This window comes from Aythya marila (genome assembly GCF_965140915.1).
Source record: "Aythya marila genome assembly, chromosome: 22".
Taxonomy (NCBI): domain Eukaryota; kingdom Metazoa; phylum Chordata; class Aves; order Anseriformes; family Anatidae; genus Aythya; species Aythya marila.
Genome location: NC_139063.1, coordinates 5,589,926 through 5,616,989, shown reverse-complemented (window position 1 = coordinate 5,616,989; position 27,064 = coordinate 5,589,926). Strand labels below are relative to the sequence as shown.

The 27,064-nt window shown below is 45.4% G+C and overlaps 1 protein-coding gene across 8 annotated transcripts in view; it reads left to right on the top strand.

Moving 5' to 3' along the window:
* PUM1 (pumilio RNA binding family member 1) overlaps window positions 1-27,064 on the top strand; it is a 71,257-nt gene that overhangs the window by 20,169 nt on the left and 24,024 nt on the right. For 3 of the 8 annotated variants that reach the window (XM_082777298.1, XM_082777299.1, XM_082777296.1), the window contains exons 4-10: window positions 6,570-6,678; window positions 9,305-9,483; window positions 11,601-11,767; window positions 12,747-13,017; window positions 18,682-18,775; window positions 20,125-20,241; window positions 25,436-25,587. In XM_082777298.1, the coding sequence (XP_082633424.1) occupies window positions 6,570-6,678; window positions 9,305-9,483; window positions 11,601-11,767; window positions 12,747-13,017; window positions 18,682-18,775; window positions 20,125-20,241; window positions 25,436-25,587 (1,089 nt within the window). The remainder of the gene's footprint in view (window positions 1-6,569; window positions 6,679-9,304; window positions 9,484-11,600; window positions 11,768-12,746; window positions 13,018-18,681; window positions 18,776-20,124; window positions 20,242-25,435; window positions 25,588-27,064) is intronic. The other 5 variants (XM_082777302.1, XM_082777301.1, XM_082777297.1 and 2 more) reach the window with 4 other exon arrangements.

Sequence of the window (27,064 nt, the reverse complement as noted above, 5' to 3'; positions counted from 1 at the left end):
GACCAGAATGTGTGTCCTTGCCTCTTGTGCTGTCTTCAGAGGTCTTTGATCATGCAGCAGCGATGTTTATCTGAAGCTTAACACAAGCTATGCGAGTGTTTTTTTCTTTTCAGGCCTTCAAGACAAGGAGCTGGATGTCTGCTTTTCTTCACATAAATCCCTCTTATCTGGAGCTTAGCGATACTGAATATTCGTGCGGTGTCTTTTTGGTGTAGTGGACAGTGCAGAGAGACTGAGGTGGCATTTGTCATCGTGCATTACACGAGTTTTGAGCTGCGGAGGCATTCTTGGTTTGCTAGGCGGTTATGCTGGGCCGTGAGCCTGCAGCACTGAGCAGCTGGGTGAGCAGCGAGCTGTAACGTAATCCAGGAGGGTGGGAGGGGAATGGGAATGGGAAGACATGGGGTAGCTGGGGGGCCCGTAGCTTCAAACCTGCCAAGAATTGAACCAAAGATTTCCAAGTAAGAATATCTGGGGTAACAGCCCCGTGGTGCCTTGCAGCAGGTATCTTAATGGCAGAGGCTGAGGCAGTTTGTGTTCTCCATGTCTGTGCGCCCCTTGATGCAGCTGGTTGGGGCCTCAATAAGACCCTGCCTCCAGTGAGCAGTGCTTTTTCTGAATCACCGTGGTTGTAACGTTGGGCTCAGGCTGCTTTTATCTGGTACAAAAGCAAACAAAGCCCACGTGGCGCTGCTTTCACCAGCAGTGATCGCTCCCTTCTCATCGAGTCATCGCTGGAGCTGGGCTGGGGACTACTGGGAGGTGTGAATAATGTTTCTGTGCAGTGTTTTAGCTACCTAGTGCTAGCAGCGTGAGGAACAGGAGGACTGAAGCAGTCTGTAAGCACCTGGTGGCCCAGGTGCAGGGGCTGAGCAGGAGCCCAGCAGGGATGGGGGGCCCAAACTGGTGCAGACTGGCAGCTGCTGCTCACGGCCGTGGGTTTGGTGGCACGCAGTTAACAGCACGTTGTGGCAGGGTGGATTTTTTTTGTTTAACCTTCCCCAGTGTTCCCAGACGTGACATCCTGCCTCCTGCTACGTGCAGGCTCTTCTGCCAGAGCCCTGCGAGGTGGGAGCTGGCAGGGGCTGCCCCTGCTTGGGGTCGGGGACCAAGAGCTGGGGGGTGGCAGTGAGCATTCACCCCGGTGCTGCTGCCAGTGGGACGCCAGCTCTCCTTGCACGCCGCGTCTGGCCATCGTGGCTGGTTTTGGGAGCAGTGCGCTGCTGCCTGAGTGTGACCGTGAGCTCTGCCCCCTTGTACCTGTTGCTGCGGGTAAGCCGAGTTCCCCAGCTGCTGCGGTGGGGCACAGGTGGCTTCTGTGATCGTAGCGTCCCCTTGTCTGAAGGGGATCAGTTCACTTAATTTGTCTAATTGATAATCCCATCTCAGTGGGGTCTGTACGCCCAGGCTCAGTACTTGTTGATGGTAGAATTGCTTTTGTTGATGTGTAAGTCGCCCCCCCCTCGCCTCCTCCCCCTCTGCTAAATTGAATATTGGCCTAAATCTGTAAGTCTTCTGTAAGAGGGCTTAGAAGGATTATTTTTGTACTAGATAGGGTCAATTTTAATAAATAAATAGGAAGAAAATCACCAGGGAACAAATAAACTGGTTTTGTATCCTCTGCATTTTCTCTTTTTAATTTTCAACCTGAAAAACTGGATTATTTTTACTTAAACAAGTTTTCTTTTTCTCCATTGCAACTAACAACTTTCCCTGAGGAAAAATTCATCATCTTGGCAGCCTGTTGTGTAATTCAGTACAAGATAATTACTGCCTGCTAAACCTCTAGTTTTGGATGGAGCACTACTTGACAGAGCAAGGACCCCCTTGCCATCTGTTTAAATTGTCTCTTGCTTTATTTTTCCCCCCCGATATCAGTAAATACATCCAGAATACAGATGTAAATTAAACCTTAATATTCTGTTTCTTTCTGCTAATGTTACAGAGCTTTCAGTCTGAAATTTTATGTTCATCTTCTAGGGGAAAAGAGGAAATTACAGGGGGGCAGAGTTGTGGTTTGCTCGTTGTGCAGTGGCACAGCGAGTATCAGAATGTTTTTTCTGCCCCTTGTTTGTGATTCAGCACAGAACTGTAAGGTGGTCAGGTACAGTTCTTCAGGATGGCATTGTGAAGTGTCAAAACACGTGCACGTAACCACTTAACGGAGTAAAAGGCAGTTGAAATGAAGGATTCAGTCTCAGCTCATCCTCTAGCTAGAGGAAAGGATCTTGCTACCTTCTGTGGTAGGGAATCAGTTTGGATTTTCAAGAAAATAGCAGTGTTTATTATAGAAGCCACCAGAATGCAAATAAAAGCGTGCTCTGTATGTGGCACTTCGTGGCAGAGCTTGTTGCTGTGGTTCATTCACACGTCTTCATGGGAGGGGTTGTTCTCTTCCCTTCCCTTCCAGTTGTGAGTGCACCTAGTTCGTGCAGCTGTGTAGCAGGTGTGCATGTGAGCATGGGGGTTGTATCTGTGGATATCCCTTTCCACGTGTTCACTGTATGATTTTATAATTGAAATTTGAGAGCATTTTGTGAGAAAGTGCTTTGGAGTTCTGCAAGAGGAAAAATCTCATTTTGTTGCCACTGCTGATATTGTCTGGGAAGGCAGCGAGCTGAAAAGCACCAAGGACGGAGACTGAATGTAGTTACCTGCAACAGGCTTCCTTGGGAGAAGGAGCTACTCCTAATAATCTGAACCCCTAATCATGTTTGCTTCAGATTTTAGGATTGCTGTAGAAATGTTGAGATTCCACAGTGCTTCGGCTCTACGGGCCAGGCAGTTCCTGGGCTCCCCGGCAATCCTCGGGCTGCTTTACAGATGCCAATTTCCCCTCCTGCTTGATTTTTTTTTTTTTTTTTTTTAGCTTAAATTTAAACTCCCTTTTTCTCTTAAAATAGAAATAATTTTTGTAAACTTAAAATTTGCTATTGCTTTCTGGAGCATACGAGGGAAATTTATTTACATTTTGGAAACTCAAGAGCTTATGGTAGGAGCTTAATTTTCCTCTAAACGAGATGATGCTCGTGGATAAAAATACTCTGTTCTGCTCAGCTCTTCCTGCCTCCTTTCTGCAAGTCCACACTCCTCATCTTTTTATTTCAGGCTTGTCTGCCAAACAGCTCTCGTCCTTTTACACTGCGAGGTATTGTTAAAGGGCTTGAGAAGTTGTAGCTGCAGCTGAGGTTTAGTTTAATTGCTCCATGTTGCTTTCTTCTCAACTTCCTGAGAGCGAGGAAGGAGAGGACCTACGGTGGGGCGGCGTCAGCAGGAGTGGAAAAGCCTGTGGCATCAGTGGAAAAGTCCTGTGACATCCAGGAACGGCAGAGGCTTTAAGAAACAAAAATCCCCGCGATGAGCTTGTAACGCGTGCTGTGTGTTTATGCAGATCAGTGCTGGAAAGGCCCGACCCGACTGCCTCACCTCCTCCAACCTGACCGCCTCACCTCCTCGGCGGTGCCCCTGGCGCCGATGGAGCAGCAGCAGGCCCAGGGGCTCTGAGAGGCGTTCGCTGCTGGGCTGCTCTCGTCCTTGCCGCTGTGTTAGAACTGCAGGGGCACAGTGCAGCTTCTCCTTGGGCTTGAGAGCCTTATAGGCAGGCTTCTGCTGTGTTGCCAGTGCAATAACAGATCCTAAAATCACCGGAGGATGCCTAAAAAGAAGTGGCTTGCTGGTATCTTGTGTTCCTGCAGAGGAGGAGCAGCCAGGGAAAACACTGTGCTTCCTACTTAGTGGTTTGAGAGTTAAAATAACAAGCTGAGGCTTGTTCTCGCAGTAAAAAGAAGACGATAAAACCCAGAGGAAGCTTAGTGCTTAGACTACAATGCCTTCTTGGTGTTTTTTTCCTCCTCCTTGAGAAGTTTGGGTGGAAATGACTCACTGCCAAATAAAGAGCTTGAAAATAGCCTGGGACACCTTGTAGGGCAAACAGGCCATTAAATGGCCTCGCTTGGACAGACTGTGTGCAGGATGGGAGTTCGTGGGTGTGGATGGTGTGCCCTGTGTCGAAGAGCTGGGAATAGCAAAAGTTTGGTGTTGGTGTGTTGAAACTTTTTGGTACAGAAAGCCAGTGTTTAGTTCAGAACTTGGGAAAGGGCCATTGTCTCCTTCAGTGTGCTAAAGAGAGACCTCTCACACGGCGTTTATACCTGCTGGGAAGCAAGGTGGGTCCGAGTCCCGTGTGTTCCTGGCACTAATAAATCCGTGTATTGAAGCGTTTGTCCCTGCCATAGGGACAGACGGGTAACAGGGCACGTGTGCGGCTGTGCTTGGAGCGTCACATCGCTTCAAGGACTTTGGAGTGTGCTGCGTTGTGCTCAGACATAGAAAAGGTGAATGAGCTTATCTCATCCTTTACTTCAAATCTGTGCTCCAAAGTATTTTGCTCCTGAATTAGTAGATGGGAGGCTGTGACAACAGTGTGAGCTGGAAGAGGAGCTTTACGGCGGGGAAACAGCTCATACAGGCGCATGTTTTAAGAGAAACCACGGCGTTGTTGAGCTGTATTCATCTGTAACTAGTTTTTTTGCAGCACTGTGGCAGCAAACGATGTCTCCTTTTGCTAGGGACCGCGTGTGCAGACGTGAGTGGTGTTCCCAGCCCTGCCAGGAGCGTCTGGGCTCCTCCGGCGGGTGGGCAGCGGGAGGCTGGGGGCGGAGGCGCGGCGCTGTGCTGGCGCTGTGCTGGCGCTCCTGCTGCGCCCGCTGGGAGGAGCGCTGCTGGCACGTGGCCTCCGAAAATGTGACCTCCTGGATGCTACGGTTGGAAATGTTGATCTGCCCCGCGTGGGTGCGGATTGCTTCGGTTTACGTTCCCGTCAGCGTGCAGAGCCCACATGCAGGTGTCCGTGCACGAGTTGTGCCCGGGCTGCGGCGTGCGGCTGGCACGAGGAGCTGGGAGCGAGCTTCAGCCACCCCAGCACTGCGTGGAGCCAGTGGTTTGGGGCATGGCCGAAAGCTTCTGCCCCGGGTTCTGCTCAGATGGCCTGGCTGTCCTCCATCTCGTGGCTGCACGAGCTCTTTCCCAACGTATCACGCTTGCTTATCTATTTTTTCCCTGTGCTTGTTTGTTGTGGATTGATTTTGTTCTCGGCGCAAAAGCGGCATTACTCTTAGGTAACAGGCAGCAGCAACTTGGAGTGTCTGTTCGATAACTGGATGGAGCCTCCCTCTTATCTGTTCTGTGGTGGGGCTTTCTGAGAATTTGGAAGGAATTCTGCTTCTCACGTGCTGGCTGAGATGGGTGGTGTTCCCATCCTAATACCCAGTTGAGGTGTAATCATTCCAGTTATCCAAACCTGTGTACCTCAGATTGTATCTCACACACACAGACCTGCTTCACAAGATGTTTCTGACTAAACAGATCTTCCTTAAGTAAAAAGTAAATAGTGAGCACGACCTCCCTGATTGTCGGTGTTAAGGCAGCGTGCTGTGAACGCTGTGAGCTGGGAACTTGTTCACGCTCTTTGTCCTCATCCAGCACTCTGTTTGCTGTAGCCTTAAATTTGCACGCCTGCTGATGGAGTATGGAGTTATCAGCACTTATAATATATAGAAGACGTTGAGTAATCTAATGATTGTTGTTTGTGCTATGGTAATTTTGTACAGATGTGAGTACTTGTTAATCTTCCAGTTCCTTTAGTTTTATTCCAACTTCAGCAGGCGAGGCTCATTTATCTTGTTAATTTGCTATGGATGCGCTGTTGTTTGCCGTCTGAATTGCACACATCTCATTCAGCCTGAAGATTTAATTTGAAGATTGTACACTTGACATCTAAGGCACTTAAGGAGGGCTTGAAATTCCTTCTGCCATATGTGGATGCCACACGGCAGGTGTTCCTTCTGTGAGGCTGGGATTTTCAAAGCACATCCCCTAAATAGGGCACGTTGTTCTTTTAGCCATCTTCTGGACTTCAGTGCGAGCTTCCTTGGATTCATCCAAGCCAAGGATGTCTTTGTCTCGTTCTCAGTAAGTGCATAACCTCTCTCCTCTCCTCCCGTAGGAGCAATGCATGCGTGGCAGGTGTGGTGGCCCAGAACTGTTCACTCTTATTAGCGTTTAAAAATAACCTTCAGAGCATTGAGAGTCCTCAGCAGTCATTAAATAAGCAAGAAGTGAGAGCTCTTGGCACCTCTTGATGTATTCTGTCCCTGCTGGCATCACAACCTCGGGTTTTGTTCCTGCTGGAAATGCGGGGTAGTTTGAGAGGAGAGGTATCTGTGCAGCTCAGGTGGAAGTCACAACAATATTCTGCTCAGAACAGCTTTTCTGCTAATATTTTTTCTCGCAAGTAGCTCTCGTGTTAAGAGGCTGGAGAATGCAAATTGTATGTGTGCGCTTACGTGTGTGTTGTTCATAAAGCATTTAAGAATGTAAGAGGATTGCTGAGATTGAATTACTGTCTCAGTTGTATGGCTTTCGCCCTAGGAGTGTATAAATATTTTGATTATAAAGCATGTATCAGTTTGTGTTTAATGATTGACTCATGTTTAGAAGGGAGACGCTTATGGTTTATGTTTGCATTTTATACTTATTTTAATCATGCTTTGTTTTTTTTTTAATTGCAGCAGCTGTTGCCGGGTAAAAAGTTTTGGGAATCTGATGATTCCAGCAAAGATGGACCAAAAGGGATATTTCTGGGAGATCAGTGGAGAGACAGTGCTTGGGGAACATCAGGTAGCTCAATTATTTACTTAATGTAGTTGGGGTTGAACATAGAAATGTGCAATTCATCTACTCAAAATTGCTGGCCAGTCTGGACGACGCAGTTTTTAAGAAAAAAAATATAAAATAAAATCTTGTGTTATGTGATAGAAAACTTTAAAAACCCACATTGCTTTGTGATAGAGTTAAAAAGATATCTGTAGCTATAAAATAAATTGTCTAACATGAACGTATGTACCCTTATGTTTATCTGCTTAAAAATTTTAGATTGCAACTCAAATTTGAATTTAAACTTTCTCATGCGTTTCCTGCCCTAGGATGGATTGAAGTTTGAACAAAGATGTTAGAGAACAAGATTAGTGGGGGGATAAAAACAATTTTTAAATACTTAACCAACCAAAGCCCAACAACATAAATTTTAAAATAAATAAATACAATGATGTTTTGAATTAGCTTTGTTGAAGTTTATCTGCCAAGAATTTTGTTCTTGGATGAGAGACCATCCCATATTTTGAACTAAAGGGGAAAGCATTCAGGTTTGTTTTAGTTAAATGGCAAAAAAAAAAAAAAAAAAAATCACATGCATGTGCTGAATTTGAAATGCTAACCTTTTACTCTTTATTTTTTGTGCTTTCCATGTGTACTGAATATGCTCCTTAGACACTGCTGAGTATCCTGGGCAGTTTCCAAACAACTGTGCAGAACTACAGCTCCAGAGGAGAGCAACTTTACTGTTGTTTTCTTTTTAGTTATTGTTTTTTTTATTTTGCCTGCCAAAAATATCCTTATTGGAGCAAAGGCATTGGGATAGAAAGACTATTCTAGTAAACTATGTGATAAGAGCATTTTTTATTGTTTAAATTTCAAAATGGCTGTGAAAAAGGGTTGTAGCTTCTCAAAACCTTCTCGGCTGAACCTTGCAGGCTCGCCGAGTGCTGGGGAGATTTCGGGGAGCTGCAGCCTCCAGCTGTTTGGCCTGCCTGCAAGGGGTCTCCCTAGCAGCACGTGCATCCAGTCCTCAACAACAGCTTGTGCATGCTTGTATTAATGTAAACTGAAGCTGAGGGTGGATTAAAAAGGGCTGGAGCCAGACTCTACAGTAATAGCTGAAACTTTCTCCTTTGCTGCCCCTGCTGGGCTGGCTGCACCCACTAGCCAAGCAGGGTAGACGTGGGGGAGGCAACCTCCTACGCTGGCTGATCACAGATCTCCATGAGTCAAAGCCCTCAGTCTCACGTCTTCCTTTGTTTATTCTCAATTAGTCCTGTGCACCTCGCAGCCTTTATTCCTGAGCCATGACCTGCGCTGCTGTGTGTGAGTCAGGGAAGTCAGAGTTTCCCCTTTTGCTCATCTAAAACGAAGAAACGGCCGTGGTCTGGCAGTGACCCCAGGGAGCGAGGAGCACGGTTTGGAGGTGGGGTGCAGAAGTGTCCTGGGCCAGCAGTCTGCTTTGTTCCACGAGCAGTGGAACTGATGAAGCCCGGCCTTCTGCTGCATCCCTTTCCCCTTCTGTCTGCGTCCCCAGTGCTGCAGGCATCCCACACGGCTTTGGTTCTTCGCTGCTTTAGCTTGTGGTAGTTTGTGGGCACTTACAGCCAGTACCACTGAAAGAAACAGTCCTGTCTGATGCAGGCTGCTCTCTTCTTCTCCTCGTGGTACAATTAATTACGCAGCAGTGTGATGAAGTCTGCCGGGGAAATGATCTAGGTTAAAACTAGCTCCTCTTTTTGTTAGCTTTATCCCAGAGAAGCCTCCTCAGCCCCGCTTTACTTGCGGCCACAAAGATGCTCGTGCTGGATTGAGAGAGAAGGCAGGGAGTGCAGCTCGGAGCAGTGATGGAATTTCTTCTCTTGATGGCTTACGCCTTACAAGAAAATGACAGCATCGATGACATTCCATGTCCCTTCACCATCCCCGGGCACCTACTATGTCTTCTGCCTGTAATTTTTGGCTTACTGGCTGCTACCAGTCATAACACGCAGGAGCTGAGTACACGTTCCCTTCCCTCGCTGGGATGTAAGGTCACCTCCTGCCCAGGCAGCAGTTTTCGCAGAGCCTGCTAGGACTTGGAGACATCTCTCCTTAGTCAGCTCTGGTGCAGAATCTCAAACGCTCAGACTGCAGAGGGGATAAAGGGATGGGGCTGGTGCAGGAGGCCAGAGAAAGAAGTGAAGTTTTCAAACTTTTCCTTGAGGAAATAATAGCTGAGAGAAACTGTGATCATGAGTTACGAGAATGTGAACTCATACGACCAAGAAAACAAATGGCAGCTGGTGTAACCATAGGATGACACTTGGGATGACAGTTAAAACAGAGACTGATTGTTTTTCGCACTGTATTAACACAGGAGTTCTAGTATTTACATTTAATAAAACTTTTTAAAAATTACATCCTTTACTTAGACACACATTTCTGAAATTTTATGATTTTAGAGTTCGAATGCAGTTGTCACTTGTAAGCTTTACAGGTTCTAGTATTTTTTGAATGAGAGAGCAATCCTTCTCTTCCCAATGGACATCATCAGAGTCAAAAAGCTGGCGCTTCTTAGTACAATTAAGACACTAGAGTACGTATTAATGACTTGTCTCCTTTGAATAGTTGGATCTGCTTATAAGAATTGCACATGTTTTTGTTCCAGATCACTCTGTTTCCCAACCAATTATGGTTCAGAGAAGACCTGGTCAGGGCTTTCATGTGAATAGTGAAGTCAACTCAGTGCTTTCACCACGGTCAGAGAGTGGAGGACTTGGAGTTAGCATGGTGGAGTATGTGTTGAGCTCATCTCCGGGAGATTCCTGCCTAAGGAAAGGAGGATTTGTAAGTGTGCCTGATTCTGAACTTTGAGTTCCCATTGTGTTGTTTTCTCCATTTGCTGCTTGGTTTGTTTGTTTGTTAATCCATCCCTAGAGGCAGATGTTCCTTCTTCCTTTTACGTGCTCCAGTAGCTCAGCAGTTCGGCGCTTCTCGACGGAGGGGTGCAGTGGGGGAGGCGGCTGTGAAGGACAGGGAGGTTGCTCTGAGGATAAGCACGCCTGCAGTAATGCCAGCTGAGCGCGTGGTTGGGAGAGCATGCAGACGTACCTGTAGTGAGCAGCGTGGTTCTTGAGTGAGCGTGTGGATGCTTTGTTGCTGGCTAAGAACAGAAAGCTCCATGTAACGATGCTAGAGACGTAACGTAGCTGCAAAAGCCACTGCAGGCTGGGAATGCTGTCAAGGGCATATTGTTTCCTGAGGAGGAATGGCATTAGTCACTGTGCTCGGTGGGGTGGGGAGGAGAGTGCAGTCACTGCTGCCTCTAACATAAGGATGTGGCAGGAGAGGCATCATCGAGCCCCGTCCCCATACTGGGGGAAAAAAGAGCTGCATCTCAGCTCTGCCTCGTCAGCCGGGTGCTGGGTCAGTGTCGGAGAACAGAAAAGCTGAGTGGGTTTGTTACTGTTGGAAGACTGCCGTGCTCATCCCTTCAGGGAGATGGTTTGTGGCCTCCTTCATCCATCCTCTTAGTTTTGACCCTCATTAGTGGGCACCTGGTAACTTCCTTGAATCCAGAGCCTAGGAAAGATGACTTGGGGGAGGGGAGCAGTCAGTGGAGGGAGCAGATTTATCATCCAGAATTGGGGTCAGGGAGGCGTCTGCTCTGCAGCACTGGTGGTCAGGATGGCAGTTCTGAAACAAAGGGAAAACTTATAAATACCGTGTTGTGTGGGTGAAAATAGGGCTCCGAATTTGTGTTTGTAATTGGCATTTCCAATTCTGCTCTCTAGTATCAGTGAAGAAGGATTGGATTTTATTTAAGAAACATCAGAATATGGTCACTTTTAAAATGATCTTTTTTTTTTTTTTTTTTTTTTTTTTTTTTTTAAGTATGGGAGGAAAGCTACCCCTCCATCCCTCCAAAAAAAAAAAAAACCCACAAGACTAACAAAAAACAAACCAACAACAAAAAAAAAAGAGAATGGAAAAATGATTTAGCTGATACAGGGTCCAAATGCCCTGGTATGTATGCGGAGTGTTTTTCCCTCTGTTGAAGTGGAAGAGAGGGTTTCAGTGTCTGTCTTTTGACAGCACCAAAACTATCTATGATAAATATGTTTATATGCCCCTTGCTGTTTTTTTATCATAAATTTTGTTGTTTTTCCTCTTCCTTTTGTTGTTCAAAATTGTGCCCCTGGCATAATCACCCTTTATTCTTCTCCCAAGTGAAATAAAATGCAGACATTAGGGGTGGGAACGCTGCAGATGCCATGCCACTTACAAAATGCTCAACAAGAAATCAAATCCTTTTTTTTTTTTTTTTTTTTTTTTCCCCTGCAAAAAGTGCTGTAGGTTTACATGATCTGAGCCAGTCATTGACTCGGGTGCTCTTAGGAGCTGCACCGTGGAGTTTCCTGTGCAAATCCCCGTAATGCCCCCCAAAAGCGAGGCAGCTGCGTGCTGCTCCTGTTTGCTCCTGTTGTGCTTGGGTGCATGCACTTGCCCAGTCAGTTCCCGCATCTCCGACGTGGAGGCATTACCAATGGAGAGGCTCTAGTTCAGTTTTTACACCTCCGTGCATGCTGTTGTGTTTAAAAGCTCCCGAGTTAATTTTGAAGTGTGCTCAAGTCCCATTTCTAAAGAGGATTTGGGTAAATTCTCTTTAAAATTATCTTGGGGTGGGATTTTTTTAGAGCTGATAGAGTTGGACCCTGATTTACTGAATGGAAAAACTGAACAGGTAGCTGAAACCTCTTTTGGAAGGGAATGAGAACCGATTCCCTTGTTTCTTTGATTATGACTTATGATTTTGCTCTTTTTATGTTTTTATTTGTAAGAACTAATGCTCAAAAGCAACTTAACTTGATTGTGACATGTTTCTTTGATTTGTTAATGTCTTGGAACGAAAGCAAAATTGATCTGAAACCTAAGCTTATTAAAATATTGTCTCTTTTGCCTAGGGGCCAAGGGATGCAGAGAATGATGAGAATGACAAAGGGGATAAGAAAAATAAGGGCACATTTGATGGCGATAAATTAGGAGATCTGAAGGAGGAGGGGGATGTGATGGATAAAACAAATGGTTTGCCTGTGCAGAATGGAATCGACACAGATGTCAAAGACTTCAGGTATGTGCACCATCAGTTAATAATTAATCAGTGTCACACTTTTCTGAAAGATCTTTCATGCTCTGGGAACAGTAGTGAAAAGCCTTTGTTGGCTCACTGAAGCAGTGTCCTAAGGACTATAGCATACGCAGGGACGTGCTTGTGAGGAAGTGGAGGATAACTGATGGCCTGCGCACACCTGGTTCCATATTGTGTAGTCTTGGGATTGTTTTCACATGCAGTTTTAGCTACTTTGCATGGGATTCTTCTGGAAATACCTACCGAGATGTTGACCCTGCCTGTAGAGTGGTCTGAGCTGTAGTTGAGTTCTTGGACTTGTTCCTCGTAGCTCTCGAGATTAAGGCCTTGTGAAATCTGGCTATTGATAAAATCAAAGAATGTATTTCTGTTTCTTGCTAGCTCACCTGCTTGCTGAGCCTTGTGTTGGCATGTAGGAAAGCTGTAAAAGGAAAACAAATGCACTGCGAGCCCATACTGCTGGCCCTTGAATAGAGACGAACCAGTTCTCAATTCAGCCCAGTGCTTGTGTTAGGCGAATAGGAAACCATGGCAGCTGTTTCAGAAAGGTTTCAAGTGAGATACAGTGTCAGAGCTTTATGTTGTTAGTAGTTATGGAATAGCTTTATGAAAAATAACATTGCCATTTCTGAAATGTCTTGTTATGGCTTTCTCCTCACTTGAGGAGGAAAAAAAGAAGAGTACTTGTACACTTGTACTGGAGCAGGTCTTTGAAGTGCAGAGGGTTGGGGATTTTGTGGTGTGTGTGGTGTTTTGTTTTTTTTTTTTTTTTTTTAAATACACAAATTATTCTGTAGAATTCATACCAGGAGGGTCTGGAATAGCTGCCTACATCTTCTTTCTTTTTTCCCACGATCTTTGAGTATCTCTGGGTAGTAGTGTCTGCTGCTGAGAGCTGATGCTGTGTGACAGAGCATTAAATGGATGTGCCCAGTGATGGATGTGTTTTCTCTCCGTGTAGCCGCACACCTGGTAATTGCCAGAACTCTGCTAGTGAAGTAGATCTGCTGGGTCCAAACCAGAACGGATCCGAGGGCTTAGCCCAGCTGGCGAGTACTAATGGTGCCAAGCCGGTGGAAGATTTCTCCAACATAGAGTCCCAGAGTGTTCCTCTGGATCCCATGGAGCACGTTGGCATGGAGCCTCTGCAGTTTGATTATTCTGGCACTCAAGTACCCGTGGACTCAGCCGCAGCCACCGTGGGGCTCTTCGATTACAATTCCCAGCAGCAGGTAACGTACCGACAGGGCTCCTCTGCCGGAGGCATCCTGGGGTCAGTGTGAGCTCAGGCTCTCGCCTTGGGGCGTTACGGAGGAAGACTCAGGATGGTTTTATCGTTCCTGTGCCATACGTGTGTCTGCAGCGTGCTGCACGTAGCCTCCTCGTCAGCTCGACGCAGGAGACCTGTGTTAATTGCAGTCCGAGCGGCAGGTGGAAGGGCCTGTAGCGAACAGCCAGACACAGCAGGGTGCTGGTGATCGATCATCTGTAGCTTTTGAGTAAGCTTGCCTTGGAGAAGAGCTTTTAATTAGTGAGGTGTACTAAGCAACAAAACCCTTGAGCCCTTAACGTGACTTAGAGGCCAAACCACTGCTCAGCCTGGGTGCTGCAGCCCCGCTCTGGGGTCTCGGCAGTACTGATCAGAGGAGGCTGAAGGGATGGTGAATCTGAACCAGCTCGATCTTACTGGAGCGTGGTTCAAAACCCGGGGTCAGAGTCCAGCACTACAGAACTTTATCTCAGCCCGGTGGGTTTGTTTGACCTTTTCTCCCATAACAGCAGCCCAGACTCCTCAGCCCGGACAAGTAAGGCGAGTCCTGGCCTTGCTGTTTGGCCTCTCTTGAATGCTGGGCCTAGATCCAACGATCGACTTGTAATCTGCTCCTGTTCCTGCCCGTTTGGGTAACGACTGTAAATGTTTATTGCTTTCCTTTTGTAAGCGTAATATCCTTCAAAGAAGAATAAAAACCTTTGTTGGAGCTTATTGCAGGAGTATATTACTGGCCCTGGGTTTCCTGAAATATCTGATCGGTTTTTAGCAAAACAGCCTGATTGACACCGAGTACAGAGGAAGGACTGTTGCCATGTTTATATGAAAGCCCTGCCTTCAGAGACTTATCGTAGTCTTAAAGGCAATGTAAATAACCGTTAGTTTAGTCGGTTGTTCTCTTATGTAGCACGTTGGGGAGGTTAATGGAGGAAATTTTTTTAATGATTAAGCTAAATAGTCGCTGTATAGCTCAGAAAGGAGAAAAAAGCAAGCTGTTCCCAAGTCTTTGTCTTACTCAGGTGTAGGACCTTGAATGCAAAACTTACTTTGGCTTTTTTTTTTTTTTAAGCAATTAAACAATGAAACTTGTTTTGCTTATTTTTAAGCACGTTGCAGCTATCTGACTTTTAAAGAACCATCCTGTATGGGAAAACAACCGCAGAGATGCGAAGCCTGTGATTTCTATTTTGTCTGGCAGTGTTTTCTGTTTAAGGCTCATTTACAAGTTGGTTCAAGCTAGTTTTTTTTTTTTCCTAGCCTTTAAAAAATAGGACTAAAAAAAACCTGTTGAAGCAAGGCATCCCTGGAAAGCATGTTTTACCAAAGTGCATTTCTGGGTTCAGGCTCTGGATGGCCCTGTAGACATGCCTGTGTTTTCTCTGTATAGTGCATAGTAATACCGGTGTGGGGCTGATGTAATCTCTATGTAATCATCCGTAAAGCTTTTTTCTGTGTTGCCTGTGAAGCTGTGGTTCTGTCATTTCTGTAAACCGAAATTTGGTGGGAGAGCAGGAGATGTCCTGGTGCTCTGAGTGTGGCTGGGTGCCTTCTGCCTGGGTCTGGCACGCTCAGCGCTGGCTGGGAGACGCGGAGGGCAGGCAGGGCAGGCTGCTCAGTGCGGGCTGTTATTGTAAAATTCCAGCTTTGTTGCAACAGCTACTCACAACGACAGTAAGCGCGAATGACAGGCTTTTGTAAGCATGAATGTTGCATTAAAGATAGAAAATCATTAATTTTTTTTCACTGCCACACGACCTCTCACTGCACGCCGGTGTAAGCGCAGCGTGCCTTGGCTCAGAGTTGGACCCATTTCCTTAATATGTTCTATCCAGCAGCCGGGGCTCCTTAGTATTTGCTGCAGCTTGGATGAAAGAGGTCTGTCTTCTGAAAGTACAGGGCTTCTTCCATTCATTTGTCAGAAACACATCCCGAGTATCCTGAACAAAAAGATCTCTTTAAAAGCGTCTCTCTTGGTTCTTTGGGAAGCGTCACATACGTTGAAGGGATTACAAGCAAGTGCAGCTAAAAGCAATATTAAGAAGGGAAGGTCTTAATCACGTGTAATCTGATTAGAGATGTCAGATGTTTATATTGCAGAAGAAACTGGATTACAGAAATCTAATTGCACAGTGTTTCCATAACCACGTAACACGGGCCGGGCTGTGCTGGTTTCTTGGAATTCCCTCTGAGCTCCCCCGCACGCTGCTAGAGATACTTCACTCCTGTACCTGTGTGAGAGAGAAAATAGCCTCAGTCTTTGAAATGTCAAGTGACACTGCTGAACCCCTCCAAAGCTATGGCACTTGTTCGTGGGTTGTCACCAAATGCCATTTGTAAGAGGTTAAAATGCTCCTTGTGGGGATTTGTGTGAATTCCAGCTAATAGCTCTTTAAGGACTATTCTTCTCTTTCTTTCCACTTACTGGAAACTACAATTTAACGTGGAAATGTAGTTTAACCTTGATTTAATGTAAGTTTCTGAGTAAGATGACAAAAATCTTTTACTGGAGATTGACCTTTGGTCTTCTGCGATCTGTTGGAACGTGGGGCTGTGCTGGCAGCAGACCGAGACCGTGCATCCAGGCCTTGGTAAGGCTGCCATTAAATACATCGGGTTGATGATTCCCAGAGCTCGTGTGGCGTAGGGGCTTAGCTGGCTGAGCACGGCCTGAAATTCCGACAGTGTTGGCTCTGCTCCCCTGCGTGTGGTACAGGCAGTGCACAACCCCCAGCTGCACAGAGCTCCAGCTGCTCACACAGCTGGGGAAGTCGAGTCTTGGTTTGGAGGCTTAGAGAAACTGCCTTTTAAAGCATACGGGGGGGGAGAGAGAGGTGGCTGGCTGACGCTGCCAGAGTCCAGGGCTTAGGTATCAACATTCACCTGTTCTGCCTTTGAAAGGAAAGCTCTGTACAGATTTGAGAGGTTTTCTGCAGCCAGGAGGAATGCAGCCCTGCCTGCGGCGCAGTGTAAGCGGCCGAGTGTTTGCCCGTGGCTTTACAGAAGCTCAGGAGCATGGTCTGGGGAAGTAATGGTAACAAAGCTGGGGCCAGATCATTAGTTCTCTTACTTAGCTTAGGATGCAGATGTAGAGATTCTCGTTTGTTTTTTTCTGAAGCAGATGAAAGGGCTCTGCCCTGCCATTGTGTTCCATATTCTTCCCTTCTGTTACACCAGTTGCAACTTTAGGTAAAGGAGCATCCTTTCTGTCTCATCTTTGGGTCTGTGAACTCTGCAGCAGCCGTTTGCAGGGTGCGCTGGGCACTGTGCCTTCATTTCAGCAACAGCACAATGCACGTGGGTACCTGCGGGGCTGCAGGTCAGATCCAGCGGTCATCAGCTGTGGTCACAAGAGGGAGAGAGGGCAAGCAGACAGCGATGATGATTAAAAAAAAAAATATAAAAAATATTAGGTCAAATATTTATGTTTTGAGTTTTTTTGCTGCTACTACTAATTTAAAAATGAATCATTGAGATGCATTTTGGAGGTGTAGAAATCACTGCATGTGTAGGCTGGGCAAAAGATAACTTCGTTTCAGAGGAGACAATGAGCTGCTGAGCTGAAGGGCAAAAAGAAAACCCACTTACCTAGCCATTTCTTCCACTGTTCGCTTGACAGAACGCAGCTTAGCGTGATGGAAGATCTGATACCAGGGATGCAAGAGCACGGAAAGTTAAAAGTTTGAGTCAAGCTTTTGCAGCTGAAGAAAGCTAGAATATTTGATCACTGAATTCAGCCCAAAAGCAGACCAGAAAAGCAAGCACGGCTGTTCTAGATGTGTCTAGAGCAATGAAGCAGTTGAAGGTTGTTTCTTGTTTTGTTTTTAAACTCTTCTGCTGGTTCTGATCCCAGCGACATGCTGCTGGAGACTCCTACAGCGCCGCTACCCTTCAGTCCATTTCCTGGAGGTCACGGTGTCCGCGATGTGCTTGCTTTATTTAACTAAGAGATGTCACTAAGTATTTGATCCAGCTGCTAATGACAGATGATATATTAGTGAAGATTACACCCCTTGCAAGCACTCAGCGTTGTGTAAGCATAAAGTATTGTTGAATGGTGTTTAATTAAAAAGAATGAAAGGCAGGGGGAATGTTTTCTGAGTAAAGACTGCTAGGAATGCTTTCTGAGGTTAGGCCTGGGGAGGTGAGAAAAGACCTGTGGATTTGATGCATTTTCCATGAGCAGCATTAGGGCCCTCCTTGGACATGTGGAGCCATCCTGGCATGTTTGGGGTAAGCAGCCTTTAGGGAAGGCATAGGTTGTGATCCCCCAGGTATTGAGTTTCCAGTTCTTAAATCTGGGTCTGATCTGTTGCATGTTGTTTCTCCTTTGGAACCTAAAATAGACTATTACTTTTTTTTTTTTTTTTTTTCCCCACATTTTCTCCTTAAAAAGCACAATTGCTTATCTTCTTAGGAGAACCGTGTCCAATTTTCACTTACAAAGCCCCTCGCTTCCGAACTGATTCTGTCCTTGTTGATAGCTGCAAGTTTCTGCCAGAAATCTGGGCGGAATTATTATTGCAGCTTCTGACAACTGCAGCTTGGCTGTCTTGCTGGAGACCTGAGAGGAGGGCAGAGATAATAGGTGTGAAAACTCTGTAGCGTTTAGGCCCCTTTTATTTCCAGGTGATTAGAGAGAGAAAACACTTATCACAGCAGCTCGTGGAGTCATTCACACTTCAGAAATGATCACTTTTGGAAATAAATGGGTATGAACATTGCTTCTGGCTAGTTCAGAGTGGCCGTCCGCATGTGCTTTAAATGTTTTTACTGGAGATGAGCAGTGGTCTGCTGAGGTTTTGATTCAGGGAGTTATGTTTGCGTAGAGACATCTAGTTGGGCACAGGAGAAGGGGAAGTAAGTTTAGCAAGTTCAGTAAGTTTATGCAGTGTCTCAGTAACACTGCACGTCGCTCCTAAAGGCTGTAGTGAACATTAAGTTGGCAAACTTGTATGTGCCTTGGGTGACTTAACCAGAAAGTCCCAGGGGCTGTTTTCTGACTGTGGCAAAGAAGAATTCATGCTCCTCGCCTGGATTTATGTAGGTGATTTTGGGGATGAAGGCAAGAATGGAAAGAAAAAAGCATTTTGTCCCTCATTTGTCCGAGGGGCTGTGGGCTCCTGACTCTGGAGGACCTCTGAAGCTGTCCCGAGTCTATCATCTCTCCCGCTCCAAGCTTTACACCATGCTGGTGTCTCGCTGGCCGTTTCAGAGCATCTCTGAAAGCAGCTTGGGCTGCCTGGTGCTGCAGCTGTGTTCTCGGTGTACCTGGTGCTGTTGGAGCTCTGAGAGAGGCTGTGGCAGCCACCAGTGGTCCCCCTGCTGCAGCGAGGGGTGCGTGTGCCTGCGGAGCTGGGAAGGCGAGGCCTTTGGGCAGCGTGCAGAGAGCAGAGAAAACCCTGGGTAGGGCTCAGCTGTATTTCAGAAATGCTTTCTTTTTAGGCGGATTATTGTGGGCAATTGGTTTCAAATACGGTTTTGTCATTTCACTTTGAGATGTTTCCTGTTAAAGAGGAGTGGCTGTGGCTGTGGAAATGAATCTAGTATAAAGGGATTGCTGTAAAAGACTGAGAGAATGCTTTTTGTGCATGAGTAAAGGATCCTATTTGTTCTTTTGTCCCTTCAGTTGTTCCAAAGACCGAATGCACTTGCTGTCCAACAACTAACAGCAGCCCAGCAGCAGCAATATGCATTGGCAGCTGCCCATCAGCCTCACATAGGTAAGTCTAGCACTCGATACGTTACCTTGTATTAGATGTCTTTTAGCCCTCAACGTCCTGGGAAAACGGCAGGAAAAAAGATTGGGCCGATTTTAGAGAATCCTAAACATGTTTTTGCAACTGGTAAGTACTTGACATATAAGCAGAAGAATATTGTTTGAAGATATACTTGAAAAATTCTGGAGATGTCTTTTGTGCACTTTAAAAGCTCTAGAGCATTCTTGTCTGGAAGGAACGACACTCGCTCTTGCTGAGAGTGCTGTTCAGTAATGAGAGCATTTTGAAGTGCTTGCTTGCTATGAATTGGGCTGAGCAGCATAGTGAAGTGAGGGGAAAAATGCTCAGTCCAGTGGATGCCTGAATGTGCTTCCTGTGGTTCAGCTGTAAAACTCATGTTTAAATTATCGCAGGGTAGAATTTTAGGCTGCCTGGGGTCTGACTTTAACTTAAAGCAGTAATTTATGCAAGCACATGATCCGTATCATTAAAACAGTATGGATTGACTGGGAAGAAAGCACTTGATCCTCTGCAGAGAAAGAGAACTGTGAAAGGGTCTACTCCTGGATGATTAGAGTTTAACTATCTCAAGGTTAAATGTTTTTTAGCACAATAGGCAAATTAATCTGTAGTTCTTGGTACCCAGAAGCCCATTACAAATGTGTTGTGGCTCTCAGCTCTGTGCAATGCAGTTCTGTAGTTTTTGGAGTTCAGGGATAGAGCTGAATTAAGCTCTTCGGCTTTAACTTATTCTTCTTCACCTTTACGTGGCCACCAGTAATTTCTCTAATGATTAACTCTTTCCTTGCAGAGGAGGTAATGCCTGCAGGCACTGTCAGTGCCGTGATGCTGTCCATACATTGCTGAGCTCCTTCCAAAGTAACGCATTGAGTGCTGGTATTGTGTAGTTGGCCTGGAGCTCAGAAAGTAGGCTAAACTGGTTCTTGATTAACTTGCTACTCCAAACAAGCAATTAGATAGCCTTCATATCTAGCTGCTGTTAATAAGCACTTAAACAGTGAGGGTTTATCTGCACTGCAGAGGTACCCGAGCAGGTATGGGTACTATATGTAGACTGTTTTGCCAATCTAGCCTTCCTTATGGGGCACTGCGGTGTTAGAATTAGGTTGATTTTTCAATGTAAACCTTATTCTCTGTAGTTTCCTATAATAAGACTCTAGGAAACACAGAGGCTACTCACTGCCTATAGAGAGCAACCTATAAAAAGCTTGAAAATAGTAAAGCAACATGAGCCTTTCTTCCACACTGTTCAGTCAGACAATTTGTCAGCCAAATAGCCAGAGGTATTTTGGTAGGGCTTCAGTTCTAGTCAAGTCTGTTTTTACTGACAGGTATGTTTTCAGCAGGTTTAGCTCCTGCTGCCTTTGTCCCCAATCCATACATCATCAGCGCCGCTCCTCCAGGCACGGATCCCTACGCAGCCGGACTTGCAGCAGCTGCAACGTTAGGTGAGGTACTTCCAGTTGTCTGTGCATTCCTTGCCATGTTCTGTACCAAAACTGTTTTTGAGACTCTGCTGATTGTGGCAATAAATTATTAGTACACTGTAACTTCTGCAGGGAGATAATTGTATATCATTGTGGAGTTGAAGCGGAATTTGTCTCAGAAACCATGTTTTCTGTAGATTAAATGTGATAATTCTTGTATAGCACTTGCTGTGGGCTCTCTTTCTGCTGAGGATAAACAAGCAGAGCAAATTTGAAGTGAAGCACTTGCAGAGATAAGTGTTGCTACATGTTTGGGACGCTTGGGTAACTGACAGTAGTGAAAGATACCTTTATAAATACACTTTTTAAATGCTATGAAGATGGAGGATGTGTTTTCCTGCCAGGAATATTGCATCTTGTTGCTACTTAGCTTGATTTACTGCAGTGTATCCTGCAAACGATATCTTTTCCCTTTGCTAGCTGCCTCTTAAAAATATATGCTTTTTAGATCGTGTAGGTGAAAACATCCCGTGTCTGCTGTGAGGCTTACGCGATGAGTGTGTCGCTTTCCAGATGGCAGGCAAAGATGGTGGTTCTAGGCTTTGTGCAGGATCTTTCTCCCAAACGTTCAAGTATCAGTTTCCAAATTCTTTCCAACTGTCGTAGCCAAAATTGTTGTATCTCGAGATGACAGCTCGGGAAAACAGCTTATCAGACGGTGTGAAGAACACATTGCACGTTGAACTTCTGCTGCATATGCCACAAAGTTCTGGCCTTAGCGGTGAGGACAAAAGAAGAATGTACTTTCAGAAGAGTATTTTTATAATCATGCTTCACTTTTTTTGAGCCACCTGGAGTGGAAGCCGCCTTAGTTTTAAATAGAAGCCGCTTAGCTGAGAGCAGTGGTTATTTTGTAGTGAAAGCTGCACACCGTTGCCGCGTTCCACTTACATGTAGCTTGCTTGCTCCTTGCAAACCTCTTCTGCTGTGAGATAGTTTGTGCCCAATGGGAGCTGTGAAACCTTGGGTGTACGTGAGCAGAGCGCTCTGTCAGACAGCATTGTAGGTTTGGGCTGTGACTCCTTACAGCTTTAGCAGTTAGGTACGTGCTGCTGAGCTTCTAAGCTTTGGGGCCAGTATCAGGTCAGGCTTTGAAATGGGATTTTAGCAAGTGCTACCTGCTTGTATGGCATTTTTAATAGATCACAGGGAATTATGTAAGGAATCGAGTTTGTAATTCAAAGATGTGAGCTTTGGACTTCTTTGGCTGTTGTGAATTTTGTATGCTGATTGCATAATGGCAATGAAAGATAAGTGTAAGTAACAGTGTGTTGTGGGCAAACAGATGATGCTGTGATTAAATGGAGGAAAGCCAAGAGCTAGAGTACAAGGATATTTCTAATAGTCCAGGAGTCAATAAATCAGCACGTGATGAAGAAAGCATAACAATGAATGAATGACCTGAACTCATTGTGGAAAATGTAGGGAGCTGTAGGCAGGCCTTGCTGGGGAAGAGGGTGCTGGAACGGGATCAGGGCCAGTTACAGTCGGCAGAGTGCTGTGGAGCACTTCCTAAGGAAGTATTATAGGAAGAGGCTTCTGGGTGGCCTTTTTGTGTCACCTTAATGTGCCTAAAGCTGGTGTTTGTTCTTAAGCAGGACACTGAAGTGCAGCGGAGCAGGAGGACAGGGTCTTCTTTTCATAGAAAGACCACGTGTAACTGCTGCTGGATTTCTAGGAAATGGCAAGGGTGTTCTCAGCCCCCCCTTTCCCCTCCCACCCTTTTCTCAGCAGGGTTGAAGCTGCAAATGCCCGAATCTCTGACTGAGGCCTTATAAATCTGAACTAGAAAATCCCCCCCCAGGATAGCTGAAGCTTCCCAAAAACTGGCAGGAAAGTCTCGACCTGAATAATTTTTAAACTTTATGGCTCTTGAAAACAAAGTGAAAGTGTGTAACGCACTGCAGTGTGCTCACAGCGTTACAGCTCCGAGATGTGAGTTACTTGGTCTGTCCTGTTGGGCTTTGGACTCGGCTAAAAATGGCAATGCAACAAACTTTGCTTCTGGGTGGTGTTTGTTTTAGCGAAGGCACCTCTTCTGTCTAGACTCAGAGCTGTTTGGAAAGCCTTTTCTCTAATAAGAGTGAGTGATGCACTGCAGGGGGGTGGAACTATTTAGCTGTTCAGAGTTACAAGTCTAGCAGACAGCCTTCCTGATTTGTATGGGAGCATTAAATTGGGAAGACTTGGAGAAGTTAATGAGATGGAAGAAATGAGTTTGGAGTTGTCGGTAGCCTATTGTTCGCAGCTTCTCTTAAGAGTGGAGGGGAAACTTTTGTGTGTTCTATGGCAGAGATGATTCTGCCAATTAAGATTCGATCATTATGGCAGCTTTTTCATGATTGTAAGGCTGTCAGCCCTGTGATAATACTCTTTTCTTCTCAACAATAGCAGCACTTAAAAGAAGAGCAAATTTGAATAGAGGGAAGGGCATCCTAGACCTAGGAGAATAGCTTGTGAGTTTAAACTTTGGGGAAGATGCTGCTGGCTTTAGGAAGTGTTGTGAAATTGCCTTCTGTCACTTGAGAGAGACGTCAACAACAGAAAAAGAAATTTCGCCTTTAGATTTTCCCTCTAAGTTGGAGAATGTTGATTCCTTCTGAGGTGATGCGTTACAGGTGGAAAAGTGTTTCTGTTCTTTGTAGAAAAGTGGATGCTGGAATAATCTGCACGCAGGAAAAACAGTGCTCCTAGACTGAAGGTAGAGTCTGTTCGGAAGTGTCTGTGCTGGGCTTCTCAACTTGGGTTTCTTGGAAGCCTCGTTCACTTGGTGCCGAGCTGTGTCCCTTGCAGAGCCAGCCTGGAGCTGGAAGCGGGTATGGTCGCATGCACATAGCGCCTGGGACCGGGCTTTGGGGAGCACGCACAGCTGGATCTTTCCCAGCTGCCTTGGGCACGGGGTCGTGCAAGGGTGCTTCTCCTGGTCTGGATTGGTGCTGGCCCCAGAGGGTTTGCACGGGGCTGCACAAGAGCCTTGTAGTTGAGCTGTTTCTCCCTCCCTCCCTAAAAAGTCACCACTCCTGGGACTCCTGGGATGTCCGTGGTTGCCCTACTGTTAATTCTGAAGCCGTCAGCCCACAAGCTGTAAATATTTGATAAAGCTGCTGTTTGCAGCCTCGCATTTTCAGACATGGGGTACCTGAGGCTCTGTAGCTGGGTGTTCACTAGGTCCAGGAATCCCGGCACGTCTGGTGCAGCTCTGCTGAGAGCAGCTACGGCTTCTGCTTAAAGTGACTGGAGAGGGAAGGCCGAGAGTAAAAGGGGAAAGCCTGCCCCAAACACACTTTGATATGTTTTTCCTGGTGTTTCCTGGAAGAAGTATTTGTGGGTGTCTGTGGCCAGTAAGTGAGACACGGTAGTGGGAACATTTGATTGCAAAGACACTAAATGGCTTTTGTTTTCTCGTGTGTGTGTATCATTAATAAGTGTAAAAGCAGGTGTAACATCTGCAGTAAAGAAACACTTCGCATGGTTTTTTTTATGTCTGGCGATGATGACACACTTGCCCTCACTGAGAACGTGGTTCAGTAATGAGAACCTCATCGAGTACTCAGCTGAGCCAGACTTGCAGAAATACCTGCAGCTCTTTTAAGCCTAGCTACCTGCAGACTTCAAAGGACTTGTCTCTTCTCCTTTTAAACACCCAAGGCTTTTGCAGATCTGATGAGCAATCTCTAACTAGGAGGGAAAAAAGAAAACACTCTAGACTATGCTTGCTTGATAATTAAAACCGAGATTAAAATAACCCAGAGAGCTGCCTAAATTCTGCCCAGGTAAGGTGTATCGCAGCAACTTCCCAGTAGCCCAAGGACAGAGGCAAACCAGTTCCCTGCATGTGATGGAGCACTTAGAACTGTTTTCTCTGGAGTGCAGAACCACTCCAGCGTTTTGCATCTGATCTGTGTTAGCTGGATGCAAACAGGGTGTGAGCCATCGATAACTGCGTGTCTGGAGCTGCTCAGGTCAGGAAGGGCAGGGCTGGTGGGGTTAAATCTGTTCTCTGGTGCAGTGACTTGTAAGACATAACTAACAGTGATACTTAAATGACTTAGTTAGAACTCAAATGCTAACTCTTAAAATAGTTTTTTTTCTTCATCTAAGAACAACTGTGGTTCAAATTCACTAACTACTTGTTTATTCGACAGTGTTGACCATGTGGCACTATCCTAAAAGGCTCCCCTGCTGTAAGGTGCTTTTGCTGTGGGGAAAAAAGCCACACATCATGGGATAGGTGTTGTGCTTGAAAAGCTAAGGAAATACTTCTCCTCCTCCGCTGACCTTTCCAAAAGATACAGAGCAGGCATATTAAAAATATTATTAGATTCACATAGGTGTTAGTTGGTGGGAGGGACCCCGCTGCTCAGCGCCAAGGACTCGTTTCTTCTGCCATGTTATCGCAGTTCTTCACCAGCCAGAATTGGTTAAGGATATGTTCTGCTGTTTTATTATCACAAAATTAAGGGTACGATGTCCTGAGGCTTGAGAACTTCTGAAGATTCCTTGTGTTTTATGTTTTCCCTATTTTCCAAGATTATTATTTTTTTTTTTAAAGTCCCTTAAATGTAGCCAGCAGTTCAAGGACAGTGGAATAGGGAAAGATACAGAATCTTCTGGGCTCTTTAATGGTTATTTGTGAATACAAGGTAGGACTCGGTGGCTAGAGGAATGGCATTTTAGACACTTGCGAATTGATGCTATCCAGCTATGAAGAGGGATTTTTTAAAATGATGATCGATGTTACTGAGCCATGAGTGTCAGCTGAGATCAGGAGAGACTTGCACATCTCTGTTGTGCTTAAACAAATTTCCTTCTCCTTTTTGTTAGAGGCTAAAAAAAAAAAGTTTTGGTGCTTCACTATGTAATTAGGGTTCAGCAATAAAAACGTGGAATTTCAGCAGGATCACCGGCAGCAGAATTGGACTTCATCTGGTAAGGTAAAAGCGAGTAAAGATGAAATTTCAGGTCTGACTTGTAAGCTCTCTTAAAGTGAATAATGCAAATGGCAGAATGCCTTCGTATTTTCAAAGGATTTAAAGCAGATCACCTTGAAATAGGATTTGTTAAACCAAGCATGAGGTGCAGGTATTTTTGGTGACCGTTTGCTGTGTGACGGCTGTGACACTCCACAAGCTCACTGATTCCCTTGGCGTTTTAGGCCCTGCGGTTGTCCCTCACCAGTACTATGGAGTTACGCCCTGGGGAGTTTATCCTGCCAGTCTCTTCCAGCAGCAGGCTGCTGCAGCTGCCGCTGCAACTAACTCGGCAAATCAGCAGACCACTCAGCAAACCCAGCAGGGCCAGCAACAGGTAAGTGGGCGGATGCTTTTGCACCTGAAGTCATTCGCAGCCATTTGTTGGCAAACACGTGTCCTTGGCGTGCGAGCAGAAATCATCACCGCACAATCGGTTTTCATGGTGAAGGCCCCGGAGAGGATGAAAATGCCCGTCAAATACTAGCTGTCAGTAAGTGGTGTGCTCTCATCTTCAGGATGATGCTTTTCCCGTCAAGACTAGATTTAAAAGGGTCAAAATAACAGCAAAATGAATTAGTTTGGTATCTGTGCGAGGACTTGGAAACAAAAGTTGTGTGAAAAGAAAACACTGAACTTGCTATTTTTATAAGGCTAAGCCTACAGCTGTTATGCTTTAGTCACACAAAAATAGAAGAATTTAACACCTAAAAGGACAAAATTAAGGATTTTTTTGGTGAGATCAGTTGTTACCCTATAAGTATGTTAGAGTTGAATATAGAGGTAGGTGTGTGTTGTTTAAATGGCGTTTACATTTCACAAAACAGGCAACGAAGGGCTGATGAGGGGACGCTCCTGCTTACACACTTCGTAAATGAGGTTGGTGGGGTTTGCACCATCCAACTGTTCTGTCTTAATCTCTTGGCAGGGGCAGAATATTGGCTTACATAGCTTGTATGTTTTCCAACAGAAGAGTAAAAGAATACGTTTTTTGTAATTCTTTGTCCATTTTTGTTCTGAACTAGAAAAATCAACCTAGGTAAATCTTAATTTTTACCTAGTAAACCTTAATTTCAGTTAAGTAAAATAAGCATTTTGAATGTCTGGTATTTAATCACAGTTGTAACTCTGCAGATGACACTTGAATTCAGCAACTGCTGGAGGAAAAGGTGGAAAATGAGAGACTGCTTTGAGAATTAATACAGAACAATTTATATATATATATATATATATATATATATATATATATATATATATATATATAAAATATATATAAAAGTGTAATTCAGCTTTTCATTAAAGAGTATGGGAGTGCAAATCATAAAACTATGGAATCGTGGAATATCTGATTTGAAAGGGACCCACAAGGATCACTGAGTCCAAATTCTGGGACCCTAAAGGACCACCCCCCCAAAAATTGTCAAGTTGCTGTTTATACTGGCACTAAAAAAAAAAAAAAAAAAAAACAACAAAACTTTCACACTAAATCAATGGTAAAAGTGTAATTATTGTTACTAAAGCTCTGTAGTCAACTCAGGTGCTAAAGGATTAGAGGCGCTGTGCTGTCACTGCGTTGGGCTGTGCTCCCATTAGACGTGCTCAGATATATTCCACTTCTCCCCTTTCATGCCAAAGGAGGGGTCTGCAGGGCAGGTGTCAGGAGCTGGACCGGGCTCCTGTTACTTGGCTGCCTCTGCTGCCCAGCTGTCTGCTGTTTGGTTAAAGCACTGGGCCTCCTGGAGCTGGCTTTACACAGTGTTATCAGCTGCTGTCCCACGGTAGTTCCTGCTTGGAAACAAAATGGGTTCATTATC